Consider the following 19626-nt stretch of genomic DNA (forward strand, 5'->3'; position numbering starts at 1 on the left):
ATGCCCAGCTTGTGATTAAGGGAACATGTATTCTCTGGGGAAAACAAAGTTAAAGAGATGTAGAATAAATATAAAATTGATGCAACAACCAAACAGCAATTTTAGACCTTTCACTCCAGACGAGGGTCGAGGGTTAGAGTAGGGAAGCACATGGTGAAATCAGACAGAGTAAGGCTGTTAATGATCAGGATAATGCCTCTGCATTGCTCAGCCTTATTGAAACCTGCCATTTTCTGCACGCATGTTTCCAGCTTCAAGGTTGGTCTAGTTTCCTGTAATGACTTGGACTTTGAACGCCACCACACAGATATCAGAAAGGGAAGGAGAATGACGTCTGAAATAGGCAGTCAGTGGTAGAGATGGTTCAAAAGGTGAAGTTATAATGTAAATACAGTATGCAAGTCATGAGACAGCCATCCATAATGTTGATACATTCTTGCCAGTAATAGAGCAGCCCATATTGAGGCCACCCCAGTTGTTTCTAGCAGCAGCCGTCTAGTTTCCCTTGGGAGTCCTTTTCCCTTTTGGCAGATATTGCTGTGATGACATGCTCAGTAACTAGCTGCTGCTGTGCCAGCAGGCAGCCACACACACACACACACACACACACACACTGAGAGAACGAAGAAAACCAAGATGGTGTAACAAACAGGAAAGAAATTTTAATTTCTTCACTGCTTTATGAATTCCACTTGCAAACAAATGACTTGCCATGCCCATATAAACTATACTTCTAACTTAAAATGTGATGATTTGATTCAACCACATAGAAAAAGTACAAAGTCACACAGGGAGGAGAGTTGGAAGGACACGGAGGTTAAAAGATAGTCCATATGAGATTAAGTCAGAGAGGTGTGAAGACGAGGGAGAAATGGATGCAGAGAGGGAAGAGGATAGAAAAAGAGTGAGAGATTTTTGTACCGGAGATGACAAGCAGAAAGATGTGAGGAAATGGACCATGCACTGAACACAGGAAAAGAGAAGGGAGAGAGGCTAAGATAATTAAATTAATGAGGGAAGAAGGGGACTAATGCAGAGTGGGAAATGAAGGAAGAGATATCTCCTTATGAATTAATGGTCAAGTTGAACCAAATGCAGATGTGTACAGTATTAGTTCATGTTAAAGTCCTGCTTTTCAAGTGCTCAAGAATTACACTTCATCGTCAAGACTCTGCACTGATGATAAAGCATGACAGAATTACACAGATAAACTTCAACTTAACATCCCATTGCAAGAATCACACCCTCCATTTCACTTTTTTTTTTGTTTTGTTTTTTTTTTAAATTTCACAATGTTTTCATGCTCGGAGAATAACTCAGCTCCATTCTATTTTCGGCTGTCCTTAGGGGATAAGATGTTAACATTCAAGAAAGGAAAGTCTAGACGTGCAATGCCAAATGCAGAAGAGGCAATATAAAAACATCAGGTGGGACTTCCCCCTGCAGATGCTGAGGGCAGAATAGCACATCACTCACATCTTTTTCAAGGCCTCACAAGTGTATTTGCATTAATGCTCAATGCAAATATCTGACAGCAGTCACAAACGGTGTGAGGGCAGCAAATGAAGCGAACCTGGAGCTAATTTGACGATGGTCTTTGGGTTTCCTCCATGGCAGCTCATCTTTGTGCCTCCTGCCTTTGATGCATGCTGAACAGTGTGAACAAACGGATCTGCTGATGGTGAAGTGGCATGACAAAGTATGGAAACGACACACAGTAACCACACACACGCACACACATAACGGGTGACTTAATCCTGTCTCTCCTGCTGGCCCTCGGGGTCCTTCTTACCAAGCGGGCACATTCAGCACATTTCACAGTCTACCCCTTAATCCATTTATGAGGCTCCATTACATGTCAACAGCGGCCCACTGCTTACACCAGAGACTGTGTGTGTCTGCTTTGTACAGTTGTATAGTTGTGTGTGTGTGTGTGTGTGTGTGTGTGTGTGTGTGTGTGTGTGTGTGTGTGTGTGTGTGTGTGTGTGTGTGTGTGTGTGTGTGTGTGTGTGTGTGCAGTGTAAAAAAATGCTCATCTTATTAAGTCATTTATTCAATTATGTAGAATTAGTCTTATTCACACATTTGTTCTGGAGACTTATCAGTCCAGATAGACTAAGTCAGTGATTAGAATAATTGATATAACCTGTTCTTATCGAATAGTACAAATTATTCAGTCTGAACATATCATTATAGAAAGAGACTGATTTATTTGGCAAAAGAACCCAACAAAGAGTTCAAAGTACAGATCGACTGACATGACCATAAATTAAAATCTTTTGTGTCAGAATTCAGAACAATCAGTGATGGAATTAACCTTTGTAAAATTTGCCTAAATATGGTTGTACAATTTTAAGGTACTTAATTGAGTATTTCCATTTTCTGCTACTGTATACTTCCTTTCCACTTTCATTTATTTAAAAAATGTAATTACCTGTTACTTTGCAGATTCAGATTATTAACTGTTTATAGGCTATTCCTTGTGACATGTTACCAATCAGATAATGTTGTGAGCAGGGAATTGTTTAAGAGGGTGCTGCATGAGAGCCAAAGTGGCACATTTTAAGAAATCACAGATACTGATAATGGTAAAGATCCTGAATATCAGCCCTGATAATCAGCCAGACCAACAGCCAGTCTAGTCCTTGTTCAAGGCGTCGTTACACCACTAACCCTAACAGTCTAATGGTGAGGTGGAGCTGGGCTTTTAAACATCGGCACAGAGCAGACAAAGACTTTTAAAATCAAATTGAAGGGAGATGATTAGTTAAACTACAGCTTTGATTAGATCTGATGATACAAAGTTGAATACAAGGATGTTGATGCATAAACATAATGAGCCTGTGTTAAAGAAGATGGACCTGATGGAACTTCAGCTGAAGCAATAGTGATGGATGTTAGTTCATGTCGTTGTCAGCAGCTCTCCCATGTCGGCTACTGTCAGCTACACTTACACTTTGATTGCAGGTTTCAATTGGCAAGTTGTGTGTTTCATTTCTATAGTGACTTTCTGTACTTGTACACGCTTTGGTGTTTGTGTTTATGTGGTATCTGTCAGAGCTTGCTCTGCTTTACAGAGATTTCTGTCTCTGTCAGCTGTTCACAGCTTACAAATTATATCCTCATGTGTAATAACTGGATCATTGGCCGAGTTTAGGATGTGTTTGAGTGGTGGATTACAGCTCTCCCTGTCCCTGGGACGTAACATCGACGCACCATTTGGCAGACGATTTCATCCAAAGCTCTTTACAGGACCACTGCTTGCATTTTTAGCATGGCCGGTCCCAGTAGGAGTCAGCCCTCTCACGGAGGCAGTGTTAACGTCATTCTCTACAATGAGGGACACAAAACCAGCCTGTGTTCCCCTCTACCCTCCTCATTCCTCCTGCCATACTCCAAATCTGCTGTCTGGGAATTTGGCCCATAGAAACAAACAACCCAGCGGCCCCGCTCCACCACTAATCCTGAATTAGGAGGAGAATGCAGAAAAGAGTCATAGGAAAAGAGAGATGGAATCGGCAACAACAGAGAGAAGGAATGTCTTACTCTATCTCGCCAGCACTCTGTATATGCTCATGCTGGTATCGGTAATAAATTGGCTGATAATGTCATACCAGCATTTTATTTCATTTCATTTATTCAATCAGTTCAATTAATAAATATACCAGAATAAACCAAGAGGCTAGTTTTTCTGCTCTAGTCCCTGACCAGGTTTAAAGTTGGCAACCTGTGATAAAGTTTCATCCATGTGATGTTTGTGTTTGTTCAGGCTCTCAAAAATTGTCTTTCTGTACCAGGACACATACCATACAAGTTCCCAGATGAAAAAAATCTTGTCAAAACACAAACAGAATCACAAGAAACCATCTTCAATTATATAGTCAAAAATGGGGGAAAAGAATGAAACATTTTGTTTAAATCAGAAACTATTTGAATCAAGATTCAGGATGAATTTTATTGAATGAGTTTACATCAGGTTAAAATGAAGCGATGCTCCTCACAAAAGTTACTTAAATTCTATAGATGAATAAATGATAAACAATGAATGCTAGAAATAACCTGAATTTATGTTGGAGTGTGGAGGATGGGTTAAGAAGCTGCTGATGCCACTCTGTAGAATCTACAGAGTGACATCAGTAAAGTGAGACGTCTACAGTGTAGATGGCACCAGTGATGTTCTGGGTGGTTTTAATCAGCTGCTGTAGAGCCTTCCTGTGAACAAGAGTTTAAATCTTACCAGATTGTCTGTTTCAAATTGTTACTTGAAAGTTACTCTGTGCTAAGGAAATAATGATTCATGTTTGATACCCATGGCTTTGCACATTACTCATGTCTAACACTGAACATTTTACGTTTTAAAGATGTCAAATTATGATGCACAACATTCAGTGAGTGCCATAGCATTGTGGTTTCTGGAAAAGAATACCTCTTTCCAATACCGATTAGTAGCAAGAGTGGCTGCTTGGTACACTGTCAGCAGCCAAAATGTACCTACATTTTTGTGGTGTAGTTGGCAGCATGCAGCGGCATGTCCTCAGAGTCTGATCACACCAGATGCTGAACACTAAGTTTGGCTGCACAAATTAAAACACGCCAAACACAATTTGTCTCAAGTGTGAAATGCTCCATGGTCATATACATAAAAAAGGAAAATGCACAGGCACTAATTAATCAGACTGTCTCGCCTGCTCTCCTCCTCCCAGCAGGCTCACTTCCTTTGACCACAAACAATACCACTCTTGTTTCTTTAGAGCGCCTGTTTGCTTTTTCATCCCTCCCTGTAGTGGAGAAAGATGATTATCGTAAGCTGTAGAGTTTTATCTGTCAAGGCGACTGGTTGCTTCCTCTGACGGGTGGTTTGGACCTGGTCCCTGCTTGATGACATCAGCGGCAGGATTGCCAATACAATGCAATGGAGTTTGTTAAGGGCCTCGGTGTGGCCAGCAGACAGGCTTAATGAGAGGCCTTTGTGGTTCTGCCCTCCTTGTACCTATACTGATTATTAAAAATGGATGCCTGGCCTCTAATTCCAGCTGGACGTTGCATTACTGTAAAGGGTTGACTTGAATATTTTAAAGGTTGCTTAACAATGATAGTCTTGCAAGTGATCACAATTTCAAAATCAATAATAGTTTTTTTTTTTTTTTCAATTGTGCTTAAACATTTTTAAAATCATCCCCATTTTGCGTCCATATTGCCCAGCCATAGTCTCTCTACATGTCTTCGATCATGTCCTATGTTCCCCTTCCCATTCTTATGCTTCATTTCCTCCTCATATGCAACTGCATTGTTCTCTCCCTCCCTCCTCTTGTCTGTGTCTGGATATGTCCATGTTAAACTCCACAGTTTGACCTCCAAGTCCTCTGTAAGAACTCCCACAGGCTGCTTAAGTACGCTGCAAACACCAGCATGTGTTACTGCTCCCTCTTACTTAGCGAGACAGCAGGCATTTTCCATAGATCTGGTCTTTCTATAAAACTGCTCAGCCCTGACAGATTGTGTTGATGAATCAGCGTCCGTCTGCCCCGTGTTCAAGTGCTCATCTCTGTGGCGCTGCTTTGCCTGACTGCTGTCTGCCAGTCGTACAATTGCAGCTTTTATCTGTCCTTCACAAGTAAAATATACATCATAAGTCATAGAAAAAGCGGGGGCCGACAGTGCTTTTCAGCATTATTTCAGGACTTTTCTGATAACTTGGATCAAGCATAGCTAGCCATGCAATGACAATATGAGGAAGTACACCGGGCACCTTTGATAGCTATCTGGCAGCTGTTGGTAGTCTGGTATTTAGAAAGTAGTCTGCTTGAACATTGTATATTTTTGTCATTTTGGGAGATTGGTACACCATATCGTTATTTTCTGCTCCATGAGTAAATAATGTTTTAGTCTCTGCACCATTTGTGTTAATTGACAACACTGGATTATGATTTTCTTCCCCACACCGTTTATGACTACCACGTCTTCGTGTGTGTGACTGGTGTTTACCTGTCAAGCTCTCAGAAACCACAGTGCAGCTTTCAATCCATGTCCTGCAGTGCACGTTTAGATAACTTTCATTAATGTTTTGCAGTTCATGCTGTGAATAATTGGTTTGTTCAAGTGAGTAAATGTGACGACTTCATGAGGCTAATACATTTAACTAAATGTGTCCCTTCAAATGAAAATTCATATTGACTAACACAGATTGTTAATAAATTCACCAATTAGAAGCAAAGAAACAGTACTGAGAAAGATAAACAGATTCCTCTCTGCTCTCTGTGTATGAACTTGGTAGTAATAATTGTCAGTGCTTCAGACTGTGACCATGTGGTCATATTATGCAACAGTGCAACTGCATTTTATGAACTAAGATCACCAGTTTGACTTGCAGATATGCAAGATTCCGTCCTTAAAGATGAAAAAAAAACATTGTTGTTTCTGTAAATTGTCTATTTGTGACCAAAGCATTTACGAGTAAGATGGAAAATGAGGTTGTTTTGAGTGGTCCTTCTAAACTTTGTGCTGGGTCTGGGACTCTGTGTTCCGTAGGGAGAACCAGTGATACTTGTGGAAAAAGTTAATCTGGAGCCCTGAGTCATGCATGTTACATAAGTGTTCTTTGATAGTCATGTGAGAGAATGGAAGAAAATCTGTTGTGGTACCAAACCAAAGACTTGTCATGATGTCTGAACTCTTGTTCTCTGGTAAGGCTGCTTTCTGAAAATGAGTAAAACATTGTCCCTCACTCATAAACTGTGTTTATTTTGTTCATTTGCAGTTTGCTTTGAATGTAATCGTGAGTTGTGTGTCTTCTTTACCTGCACAGAAGACACACATCCACAGTTACATCTCCAGGAGTGATGCTCATATACAGTGAGTTCAGCTGCAGAATAACCTTAGTTTCCTTTTATCGCTTTGATTGGCACGCTGAGAAGAGAACAAAGACTGCAGCAGATATTTCCGGACCTTCATCTGTCAGACGAGTGCAGGAACTTGTGTAATCTCTAAACGAACACATGTCCGGTTCTCTCCATCAGTCGGTGTAAATTAGACGCCAGTCGTGATAATGGGAATTCAACTCTGACTGTGTACTTTGGTATCTCACTCTGTTCAGTCAGTGTCGTTTGACCTCCAAGCTTTTCTCGTAGACATCTCAGCAGTATTCTGCAACATTTCATATTACAGCAGCGCAGTTTGAAGGGAGGTTTTGCATATATTAGCCCGCCAGTCTCCTCTATAAATCTGCGCGGCTCAGACACTTTGTGGCCATCGTTTAGCGATCGCTTGTCCCCCAACATCTCGCTCTGCATTATTATACTTCATGCTGCATTTGTTTTGCTTGTCGGCTTGTTTTATGATCATACCTGTCAGCTGTTTGACATGAATATTAAGCAGGGAAAGTGGATGGACTGCAGAGAATGCCAAGTTGTCATGGTAAAAGGTAATTAATCTTGAAAATTAAACCTTTCTCTTTCTCCCATTCGCCCTTTCTCTCTAGGTATTCAAGCTGAAGGCGGTCCAGCTAGCTGAAAAGCTGCTTCCTGCCTTTAACACCCCCACAGGAATCCCCTGGGCCATGGTCAACCTTAAGAGGTCAGTGACACTGCCAGTGAAAACCACCCCCTTCATCCAGTAGCTGGCCTGACATGAATATAAAGTGAGACATGCCACTCAATATCACTGACAGTTGACCGAGCAGCCTTGAAGAAGCTCTGGTGGGACTTGATTGACAGATTGTTCCTTGCACAAACGCTGTGTCTGTTTTAGATTTTTTTTTTAGCGTTACTCTTTCCATCTTATTATGTTCCAATAGAAGATAGATGTCAAATTTTAAACCTGCAATAGTTCTGATCTGGTGAACTTGTTAGCTAACAGTGTATTTACACACCCAGCAGATACAGAGCAACATTGTTATTTAGTAGCTGTGTTTAAGCTACCTGGTTCATGTTTAGTATCTACCAACTCTTGGGGTATCTGGCTTGTTAGCTGCAAAATGATCCACCATGTTCACCAGCTAGTCACAAACTTGAACTCGGTAAGTAGCTTGGGAGGCCTGAGAGAACCTCATTTGATAATTCTTTGTCGGTCCATCAATTCAAAACCGCTTTCACATACCCATAATCTCAGTTGTCTATACAAGCCTGTGGACAATGTGTTTAAGTTTGTTAATGCTGCTGGACTGTGGATTTCTGCAACAGTCCAAATGATTTGACCTCTGTTCTCAATCTCATCTCAGTGCCTCTCTCCACTTTGCTAACATAGAGCAACAGTAACTAGCGTTAGTTTAGAAATGGAGTCAGCTAACATAAACTACCGACCGGCTTCCAGCACAGCACACAGAATAAGTTCCATAGAGAGCTAATTGAGGAGTAATTTATCCTGTGATACTGTATTCTTCATCCTTTTCCATCTTGACAGGCTCTGGTTGAAATCTTGTCAAGCGTTACCTGTGGAGTCTTCTTGTAAACAAGATATGTTTACATTCAGTGTAAATCCCCACAACTCACAGTGTGCATCCTTGAACTCTAACAAGTCTGTAATGCATCCTAAAACATTTCCAAAGCTGACTTTTAGAAAGTATTTTTAATCCTTCATTGTTTACATCCCTGTCTACTAACTCTCAGTGTTATTCTTTCTTGCCTTTGCGGGCACATTGTTGAGTTTTCTTGCCACGTTTACAGCCACCTGCAGCAGAATAGTGTGAAATCACTGGCATGGTAATGTCTCATGTCTCCTCATCATGTGCATCCTCTTGTGCTTGCATTAGACAAACAAAACAGGAACTGCTGTGAGAGAAACAACTTGACAGAGTTACTAGAGATCAAAATCTCCACAATGTTAATTTCATTTAAAAATTTTAGACCTGAGTCTTCTACACTTCAACAGCAATGAAAAAACTCTCACACTCACTTGTTTGCTCTCAGTGGTGATCAAGAATACCCTGGCCTTTACAATTAAACACACAGTGGAGTTATGGCAGAGATTCACAGTGTTAACAAGGGTTTATGAAGGTCCTTCACATCCTTCAATTTATCATTTTATCAGCGAGACCTGGAACTTTTAATGTTGTTAAATGTTATGTGTGAGTTCTGAATTAATTTAAAACCGCAGTACTCCCAGGTGACCCTGGCATACTTTAAAGCTCCAGCACATCCACAGTCTGCCCACACAGGTGTTTTTTTTCACTTTTGCTGCCTGATTATCCCTCTTCACAGGACCGTGTGGGCATGAGCAAACTGTGCAGTGAGGCCAGGACAACAAACACCTCCATCATTCTTACTAACACATAATTTGGTCACCTATGCCCGCTGTCACTGGACTCGACTTCAACCTGAAAAGGAGTTTCATCAGTCCGAGTGTGGCTGTGCAAGCACGGCTTTTTTCAGGGTAGTTTTTGGAACCTCTGCGAACACGCTCAGAAAAGTCTTAACAAAGTGTTAAATTGAACTTTTATAAGGTTGTAGTCACCCTGTTAGCCTGCAGCTTTTAACAGTGCTCCACTCTCTGTTGTAACCTGGGCCTGAAGTGTAGCATTACCCTAACATTTTCACATTTCCACCCCTTTCTGTTCCTCTTATTGCTTTCTACTACATTTTTGTCACTTCATTGTATTTGTGAATAGAGTGTGTGCGTGTGTGTGTGTGCGCATGTGTGTCTGTGTTTGCCTGAATGTATGTGTGCCCTTTTATACTGTCCTCTCCCACTGTTGCTCGCTTCTCTGTGAGTTATCAATTTTCTTTGAATGAAGCAATGAAATGAAAGAAAATGGCTGTATCGACCTGCGGGATACTTTCTTGTTAAGGACCCTGGCTTGGTGTGTGTGAGAGATCAGTGTCCCGTTATATGTGTTGCCAGGCTGTTGGAGATTTGTGTTGTATAAGCCAGGCCCTCCTTTCACAAGATAATTCTGATTTGTTAGAGAGTGAACACGTTGTGTTGTGTCTTTATCTACCTCTAGACAAACGCAGAGCGGAGAAAATGCAGCTGCACATGTTGCTACATCACCGACACCCCTAGGAATAATAGTACACACAGGAATTTAATCTAAACAGAAAACACATCTGTCTTTTTATGCTTGATCAGGCAAACAAGGTGCTTCAGACACACACCTCCTCCTCGCACACAAATACACAGCTATTATGCGCTCATGTAAAATTGAAGCAGTGCAGGATGCCTCCTGTGTCACATCTGGTCATGTGTAAATGTCATTTTACCTGCTGTGAGTGGACGTAGTGAACCTGTTGCACTGGATGCAATCAATCCAACTCCGACTCTGCTGTGTGTTGCAAGATAGAAAATATATCTTCTATTTATGTGTTGTTGTTGTTGTTAGGAGCACCAGTATCTTACTTGAAAATGTTGCACATATGAAGAGAGTTCCTTTTGCATTCCAGGGCATATCTAGGCTGTTTCTTACAGAGATTTAACTATCTTTTCATCATGTCCAGAAAGTCACACCAAAGATGACTTTTAGTTGTAATCACCATGATTAAGACATTTTATTTTTTCTTTAACAACAAACAAACAACAAACTATTTGTTAATAAAACGTAAATGTCCTGTTACAGTCTGCTCACATATGGCCAAAACAAGTGATAGGGTGTTAACAGGCACTCATTTTATAATCAAAATGTTGCTTCATCGTCAGTATTGAAAACCCTGGCTGTCCATGGTCATTTTGCCCCATGGATGACGAGTATTCTTTCACATTAGCTGAACACAATTATAATCTTTGCTTTTTTTTGTCCAACTTGCTCGCTCCCTCTCATCTATCTCTGTCCATCACATCAATCCTTTACCCTCCATGATCAACTTTGTTCTCTTTCCTCTTGTCTGCTCTCTGTGTCCTCTCCATCTCTCCACCTCTCCTCACCCCTCCTCCAGCGGTGTTGGGCGTAACTGGGGCTGGGCGTCAGCTGGCAGCAGCATCCTGGCTGAGTTTGGGACTCTCCACATGGAGTTTGTTCACCTCACCTATCTGACGGGGAACCCTGCCTACTACCAGAAGGTATTATTGTCTGTGTGTGTGTTAGTTAATGTCACAATATTAGAATTTCTAACTTCTGTAAAATACCTTGAAAACTAGCAGTTCTCGGTACTATATTCAAGACCAAGGGAAAATCTGACCCACCGTCACAGGCACAAAATGTCTGATGTTTATTAAAAGAGAGTGAGGTAGAGCAACATCTTTGTTAATTTGCTTCTGCAGGAGGTTGGACTGTGTAGGCACCAAGCTGGTACATGTGTCAACTTCACTGTCAGAGAGGAAGGCAAAAAAATGCTAGTACTGGAGTGTGGGTACTAGTTAGGGTTCAGTAACTATATTTATTCGATATTTGGATACTTTTGAAAACACTAATCCTCGTGGTTTCTTTGCTATGTGATACCAAATATAAGTCCTTTGCTGAAGAGGTAAATATTTTTTTTCTTTTGGTGGTCCCAGGTGATGCACATCCGGAAGCTGCTAGCCAAAATGGACAGACCCAACGGGCTCTACCCAAACTACCTGAATCCCCGCACCGGCCGCTGGGGTCAACGTAAGTACACAGTTTGGTTTATATGGCCAAGAGCAGCAAACAGCAGGGTTTACATCAGAGTGTTTTATTCAGAAGTCACTCTGGCATTCAGTCTTTACCTCATATTAAAGTGCTGACACAAGTACATAGAAGTGGTTAATAAATAAGAGTCAGCACTTTTAAGTCCTTTTACAGTTTTAAAGACCTTTTCAAACATTTAACAGAAAAAAAGAAAACAGTTAAGTTCTTTTAAATGCATTTTTGGTTTCTAGATTTCATTTAAAGAACACACCTGGATCACTGCTCTGCAAGCAGCCACTTTAGAGAAGTGTCCGAATATTCTTGTGGGCTTCAGAAGATCATGTAATCTAAGTGCTATGAAGAGAAACAGGAGGAATCAGCACTAAGTGAAGGAGAAAGGAGTAGAATGGATCTTCTTTAATGAGAACAAATTGAAACGAGTAGAGGAAGATAGAAGAGGGGTAACACAGTATTCCCGGTTATATTGATTACATTTCGGCAGTGTGCCCGGGGAAATTAACAGCTCACTGAGTGGAATTAGATGTGAGGTGGCACACTATTCTTGCTCTGAAACGTGCCTCTCCCACTTAAAGTCATCTTGACCAAATTATTATTTAAAGTAGGTGAGACACCGCATGTGTCATTTGGCTACTCTTACATTCATTTAGTATTTCTCTCAGCTTGCCGAAGCAAGCATGTAAAACCCAGTTAAACTTTTGTTGAAGGTTCATAGTTCCCCTTCTGCCCAAAGGATGTGTATGTACATATGAAGAGTATTTGGTAGCTGGTAAAGGATTCCTTTCTTTGTGATAGAGGACAAAATTAGCAGCTCTGGTTCTCTGCAAAAGTTCCCCAGTAGCTCAGTATGTTGTATCATTGCTGCAGCAGCTCAGGGTGAACCCAGAGTGGTCCTTTGCTGCTTGTCACCCCAGGAATTTCTTGATGGTTAGTGATGACAAGAGGAGCAGTTAAAAGTATAGTGGAGAGGTAAAATGCAGATTCTGAGTGCACACAGATCTTTTGGGATCAGGTATAGGCCTCCTGACATGTTAATTGCTAAACTGATGTCACAGATTTTGCTGAGTTTGGCCTCACCTACAGCTTCATATCTGTCCTTTGAGTCATCAATCAAATAATGCATCAGAATAATCAACATTTTCTTTCGTACATGCAGTCTGGATGTGTGTACTTCTCTTAATATTACTCAGGATATCTCAAGTTAAAATCCTAGTGCTCACAGGGGAATATTAGATATTCCTTTTTATTTATTTTTCAGCATTTCAGGAGGGAGAGTTTTGAACCTGAGAAACGTTTAACAGAGACTCAGATGCTGGGTGACAGATATGGAGAGGACTGCAGTTCGTTATCACAACATTCCAACGGAATATTAAAATACTGTGGATATAAAAACATTCCTTTTTGTCGGTACACTTGCCTTAGAAGTATTTTTCAAACCAAGCGCAGAATTTTTTTTCCCCATCGATCGGAAATTACTATCTGCTTAGGTTTATTCATAAGTTTGGTGAAAGGAAATGAAAAGATGAAATCTGTTTACAATTGCATATATAGTGTTGTTTTTATTTGTCCAGGGGAATGAGTTGCTGCCGAAGAGAGTGCCATATTAAGTCTGTTCAATCTCACAACACTGCCAAGTTAATGGGAAACAGGCAGTAGACTTCACTCAGATGAGAAAACAAAACAGGAGATGGTGCCACACTTAAAGCAAAATACTGACTTCAGCAACTGCGGTGATCTGGCAAGATGAAATCTCTGTTTTATTTGTTTTACTTGTCGACAAAACAAATGGTGAGCACTCATGGATGGTTGGATAAATGGTGGGGCTCATTAATGGATGGATATGTGGCTTGGCAGTCAGACTGATGTACTTGTAAGTGCGCAGACTTTGGGCCAAAAGCACGGCATAATAAATGGATGGAAGATGGAGGGAGGGCGGATTGATTGATGGATGGATAAGTACATTAATAGATGAATGGTTAGCTGGCGAGCTGCTTGACTGGGCAGGTGATGAAGGATGTTTTCTGTTTGTTTCTCTTCATGTGTGTGAGTTGGGGAGTGAGCCTTTTGTTTTTGTGTTTGAGTGATAAAATATAGTTTTGAGTGTGAGTGTACCTGCGTGTGTCTTCATGAGCACACAAACCAGACCACCTGACACGTTTATTGATCTAATGCATGTTGCTGTGTGCATCTGGTCTTAAACCTGGACCGTTTATTAGCTGCCATTTCTGTCCATTGCTGCCCCAAAACCAATCTGAACTACTGTAGTGTCCCAACAGTCATACAACAACTGCAGAATATTTGTCTGTAGCTGGTTGACTCTTTGCATCACATCCTGGGTAAGATGATAAGCTTTAAAAATGTAAGACTAGTTTGTTGAGTCGTGTACTTACATCATCCTAAATCACTCCAACAGTGTTCAAAGCCAGAGAAAATCAAAGGTTTAGTCAAGCCAATGATGGACTTTAGTTAGTCGCATGTCACCAACATTTAGGGGAGACATCCGATGACATGTTCAAGAGTGAGGAAGAAAGTCAGGAATGGGACTTAACATTAACTGAATAGAATAAAACAATAAAGAAAGAAAAAGAATATAGCAACATTTCTATTTGACTCAGAAAGATTTCTCTTAGCAATGGTGGTTGCTTAGCAATAAAGACTTCAACTCCCACAATCCAACACCACATATGTCTTTTGTTTTGATTGGATTGAGGAACCCCCATCGCCAGAAATGAAGCGGAGATAATGTTAGCACCACACTACACGAAGCAGAAAATATAGACTCTTTACAAACTGCTGCATCAGCCAAAAAATAGACTGTAAAAAAGAATGAAATGGGATTTAATGTGCCTGCCAGTGCCTTCAAGGGTTTGTTCAGACCGAAAACATTACTGGACGTCACATTGTGTTCACACAGGCTGAGCAGCATCCAAACATTTAATCTAATCTTGTCTTGTTGACATGTTGAAAATGAAACTAACAGCCAGAGATCGGCCTGTTTTCGTTTGTTTGTTTTCAGGCATTACCGTGGTATTTAGATTCAAATTTTTCAACAGTCAGGAGCATTTTTTTTCCTCTTTTGTTCTCTTTGTATCTCATTCAAATAGTCACTGAATAAAGAGGGAAACTTTTTTTGGTGTATGGACTGTGGCTAAATATAATGATACTACAGTTACTGTCAACATGTTTCTGTTTTCCAAAAGAGGAGAAAACATGTTTGGACATATTTGTGCAGATGCTGAATGCTTTCAAGCCACTGGGTGGGCATTTCCCATGGCAGGAGCTGGCTAGCATCTGATAGCTGGTGCTCCTGCGGGACACGCTGTCAACTTTTGTGATGTGCTTCTGACTGGAGCAAGCCATAGCCCTGTATAGCTTACACAACACTGACAAGACACAACTATTTAAACCCGCATTGTGCTGGTTAAGTACCAGACAGGGATTTAAGACATCTGCCTCTGTTAAGTTTGTTGTACTGAGAAAAAGTTGAAAATCCCCCTGGTCAGTACTAAAATAGGGGATGGTATCATGGCAGAAAAGTAAATCAAATATAAATGTCATCTTTTTGGTCATAACTAACCTTTAAGAATTCAAGCTGAATCCAACACCAAGGATATATGTGTTGATACCTTGTGGAAAGATTTGAGATTGACTTTAAAAGTGTTACAGTTGAATCAGCTTACATATTCAGTGTTAGAATTATAAATAAGAAGAGTGGTTTCCAACATATAAAGACAAACATCACTGTACCATTTGTCTTATTAAACATGTTTTTAATCAACAGTGCACACATCAGTATACCTACAGCAAAGATCCTCTGCGCCCACTGCTCACAGTGATGTCACAATACCACGATTATCGCTCACAGTCAAGGAAGTCATAACATGGAAGAACATTAAAAGTCTCTCTTCAGACAGACACACAGCGTGTGAAACATGTTGTTTTCTAACCATGATTGTTATTTACATATTTTTGTACACCTGTAACTACTGCTCAGTCACACAGGGACAACACTTCATTTAAATTAATTACTGGAGCATTTAGCCTGAGTTGTCAGGACTGAACAGAGGCGGCACAGCTACAAAGATTTATGTGCGCTGATATTAAGAGCTAAATGAACACAAACCACGAGCCGCAATCTGCCTACGACTGGAACGTTTTTTTGTGTCTCAGCTGCTGTGGCAAGTAAACAACCACCAGTTGGAGCTTTTGTTATGTTCTTACACAGACTAATTGCTTTTTAAAATTGAGACTGCATTTTTCCACCCTGCCTGTCACATTGTCGGTCACATTGGCTATGGTGTGTGTGTGTGTGTGTGTGTGTGTGTGTGTGTGTGTGTGTGTGTGTGTGTGTGTGTGTGTGTGTGTGTGTGTGTGTGTGTGTGTGTGTGTGTATATGTGTGCGTGTGTGTGCATGTTTTTGTGTGTATGTGAATTTTGAATATTTGGGTAAATAAATGTGAACGTGTGCCTGTGTTTGAGACGACGTGTGAAGTGTTTGAAGGGTGGAAGCATGTCTCGGGAGTGTGTGCAAATGTTACCACTGTCTATAAAGTTGTGTGTGTATCTGGGTTTTCTATTGTGGAGTGTAGGTGTGTAGACAGTAGTTAAGCCAGACTAATGAGAATGAGGCTGAGCTCCTGTCTTAATGAGATCCTGCTGTGAGTGACAGCCTTATTACCACACACTCCTCTGTCTTACTCTATCACCACGCTGCCTACACACACACACACACACACACCACCCACTCCCTCTTTTTAACCTACTCACCGACACTCTTCTTTGCTCTCTGTCAAACACACACAACAGTCTGTCAAGCGCTCCTTTCTTCATTACTGGGTCATTATGTAGTAAAATTAATTAGTATTGAAACAGGATTCAATCTTAATTGTAACGTTCTACAGAGGTTCAGCTTGATAAAGTTAAAATTGGTGGTTTAATTCCTTCTTTCTCGCATGCAGCAGCGGGCAACTGTAGGAACACACAATACAATAGAAACTGCTTTTTGTAACCTGATGATCAGAATCTCTGTTTGGTTTCTCTCGATTAGTCCGATACTGTGTCGGACTAATCAACAGAAATGAGAGAAAATGGGAGGGGTTATTAGCCAAGTTTCAAGAGTACTTGGTTTTGTCAGTTAAAGGGATATTCCGGTGTAAGTTTAATGCATAGTCTAACACCGTGACACCAAGTAACACCCACCCCCGAGAGATAAAGTTTGCAGGCAGCTATCTTACATAGTTTCAGCATCCTCAGAAACGACCGCATGACAGCAATACACTGCAGTAAATGGGTCCAAGTATAAACTGCCATCAAAAAGCCACGGATAACGCTCAGAACAGCACCAAACTTCAGCAACATTAGAAACAGGGTCCCAGCACATATTTCGAGGCGTCAAACATTTGATATCGGATATATCAGATATGCTGGATTTGTCGTAAAAGATGAACAAAACTCACCTCTCCAGCTGCAGGCTTGTTTTGGGGAAGCCCTGTGAGTCGATTACCGAGTACAGTAGAATTCCACAGCTCAATGATGATCATTACTGCAGGACTCTACTGCACTCGGTAATCGACTCGCAGGGCTTCTCAGGTGATGAGTTTTGTTTATCTTTTCTGACAAATCCGGCATTGATACAACTTGTGCATGAAACAGTAGTAGTGTTAAACTCAACCACACTTGTCGCCGTCTTTCTGGGAACTTCTCTGCTGCCAGTTTCTGTCTCTGTCAAACTGAGATGATGTCTATTTGACTAACATGTCTACTTGACTAACATAAACTCCTGTTCACAAGGGACAATTTTAAATCCCTGTTGTTTCCAAATGAAAATACCGTTGTCAGTGCAAACAACACTAGATATCTAAACAGTCACTTTTTTTTCCTGTTGATGGCTTTTCCACTTGGTTTAAACCTTTTTCTGTGCTCTTCAACAAGTTTGAATCAATCGTGGATTGAAGAGGGGAATAAGTTTCTAATTTCTTGCCATATTGGCTGTTAATTTTAGTTTGAATTAAACAATTCTGGACAAATATAGGTGATTGCTAAGTCTCAGTCTGGTTGCCAGGATGAAATGTTAGCAATTGAGTTTTATTCAAGAAACAGAACTTTCAAGTTTGACGTGGCATAGGCTACAGTTTATACTGAAATTTGTAAAAGAATAGGTGCAATATCACAGTCACAGTTTGTGTATGAATTACTTTTACTTCAGGAGGTGAAGGAGATGTTGGTGAAGTTACACACACAAGGCTGCCAAATGGGGGACTGCAGTTCAAGCTCCAACTCAACCCAAAAGAGGATTTTTAAGCCAAGCCATGCTTTTTTTCCTAACTCTATCCAAGCTGTGCTGAAGTCTAGCATCATAATGAGACAAAAAGAAAATTGAACATAGAGATGTGCAGAGATGTGCAGTATGAGGTCTCATGCCTAGGGCGTGTAGTACCAATGCTTTGGGTTGGTATTCAAGCCTAGCCATGGAGCTGGTGGCCAACCCACATTGTTGGCATTTGACATCCTGGGGCTCAGCAATCAACTTTCTTCAGAAATATCTGCTTCAGTAGAATTGAAAGCTGTGCAGGATTTGTAAATACTGACTTTGTCAGTCAGAATGACTAGTGTGGTGAACAACTTGATCTAGAAAGTTGAAACTAAAACTTAGCTGACCTTTGCAGTTGTGCTCCTCATTGGGATGATTAATGCATAGAAACAAACTGTACTGCTGCACTTGATAACATAGACAGTAGCTATTAGTATTAGCTCAGCAGCTTGTGCCTGTGACCTGTGTTTTGAATCAGAGTGTGTTTGAAGCTTTGTGAAGACGTCTCCCTGTGTACATGTATCTCTCTGTCTGTACGTTTGAAGCCTCTTCAGCAGACCTTGCCTTTGATTGACAGGTGCTCCCTGCATGACCCTGATCCTTTGATTGGCAGAAAAATAATGGAGAGGAGAGGAGCTGAGGGGAGTGTGTGTGTGTGTGTGTGGGGGTGGGTGCTAAGTTGAAAGAGTATGGAAGTGATTGTGAGACCGGGAAAGGTTGAGGGAAAAATACAAAAAAAGATCAAACAGAACATGAACAAGCACTTCCTGTTCCAGCTTGTATTTAAATCTGTGTTGCCTTGTTATTTTCCTCTTTACATTCAACAACTGTCTTTTATAAAAGGGCAGTTGGTGCTGTGGGTGGTGTATTATCTTTATCCTGGTCTGATGCTGTTTTACAATTTCTGTGATTTCACTCTACTTGTTATTTGTGCTTTGCTCCGTGTGATACATCAGGGTCCATGTTTGGAACAAGTGTTTTTTCCTTTCATGTGCCATTGCTTCAGATGTGTTTTCACATATTTATTGTAAAAATCAAACAATGGCTCAGTCATTCAGGGGACTGACAAACGGAGATAGTGAGACAATGGCCTGTGAGCACAGCATGAGATTATTCAGAGCTTCTAAACCAGATGAAAGTTTTTTAGAGGCTTAGATATAAAATTACCCTGTCCCATTGTGGGCAATGAGACAGTGAGTGGAGGAAAGTGTATATTGTGTGCACACACGGTGCTTATTCTGACAAAAACAATGAGTATTTGTCAAGATGATATTATCATAGTAATAACAATATAATTATTTAAACAAAGTCAACCACTGACATTTTATCACACTAGTTCAAATATTCCCAAAACAAAAAAGAAGGAAATCCAAAACCGAGGAAAGGAGGACGAATTAAACGTTCAAGATGTGCCTCGGAAAAGAGTCGTATCTCACTGTGTGGTAAAAGAGTGAAAGCAGCTGGTGATGAATTTAACTTGATCTGACCTTTTTTATTTATTTACGAAATGTGTGCTCTAATCCAATAATCAGGCTGTACTTAATCCCCCTTTTCAAGGTCCTTACGATGAAAAATCGGTCAAATTGTGCTGTATGATGGTGAAATAATTCCTGCTGTAATATAGGAGATTTACAGTCGATCTACTACTAATGAATTATTCTGTGCATGAACACAAGGCTATTGACTTCCAATTTAAATCCAAAGAGAGAGGACCTCTGTCCTCTCCAACACTTTCGTCGAGTACAAGAGCTTAATTACTGCAAAATAAGTAAACTTTTCAAAC

At 40.7% G+C, this 19626-nt stretch overlaps 1 protein-coding gene across 2 annotated transcripts in view; it reads left to right on the forward strand.

Moving 5' to 3' along the window:
• The window catches only part of man1a2 (mannosidase, alpha, class 1A, member 2), a 133533-nt gene that overhangs the window by 92066 nt on the left and 21841 nt on the right, over window positions 1-19626 (forward strand). For both annotated transcript variants that reach the window (XM_037109377.1, XM_037109378.1), the window contains exons 7-9: window positions 7478-7572; window positions 10863-10986; window positions 11422-11515. In XM_037109377.1, coding sequence (XP_036965272.1) covers window positions 7478-7572; window positions 10863-10986; window positions 11422-11515 — 313 coding nt within the window. The remainder of the gene's footprint in view (window positions 1-7477; window positions 7573-10862; window positions 10987-11421; window positions 11516-19626) is intronic.

The sequence above is a fragment of the Acanthopagrus latus genome, chromosome 9 (assembly GCF_904848185.1).
Source record: "Acanthopagrus latus isolate v.2019 chromosome 9, fAcaLat1.1, whole genome shotgun sequence".
Lineage (NCBI taxonomy): Eukaryota > Metazoa > Chordata > Actinopteri > Spariformes > Sparidae > Acanthopagrus > Acanthopagrus latus.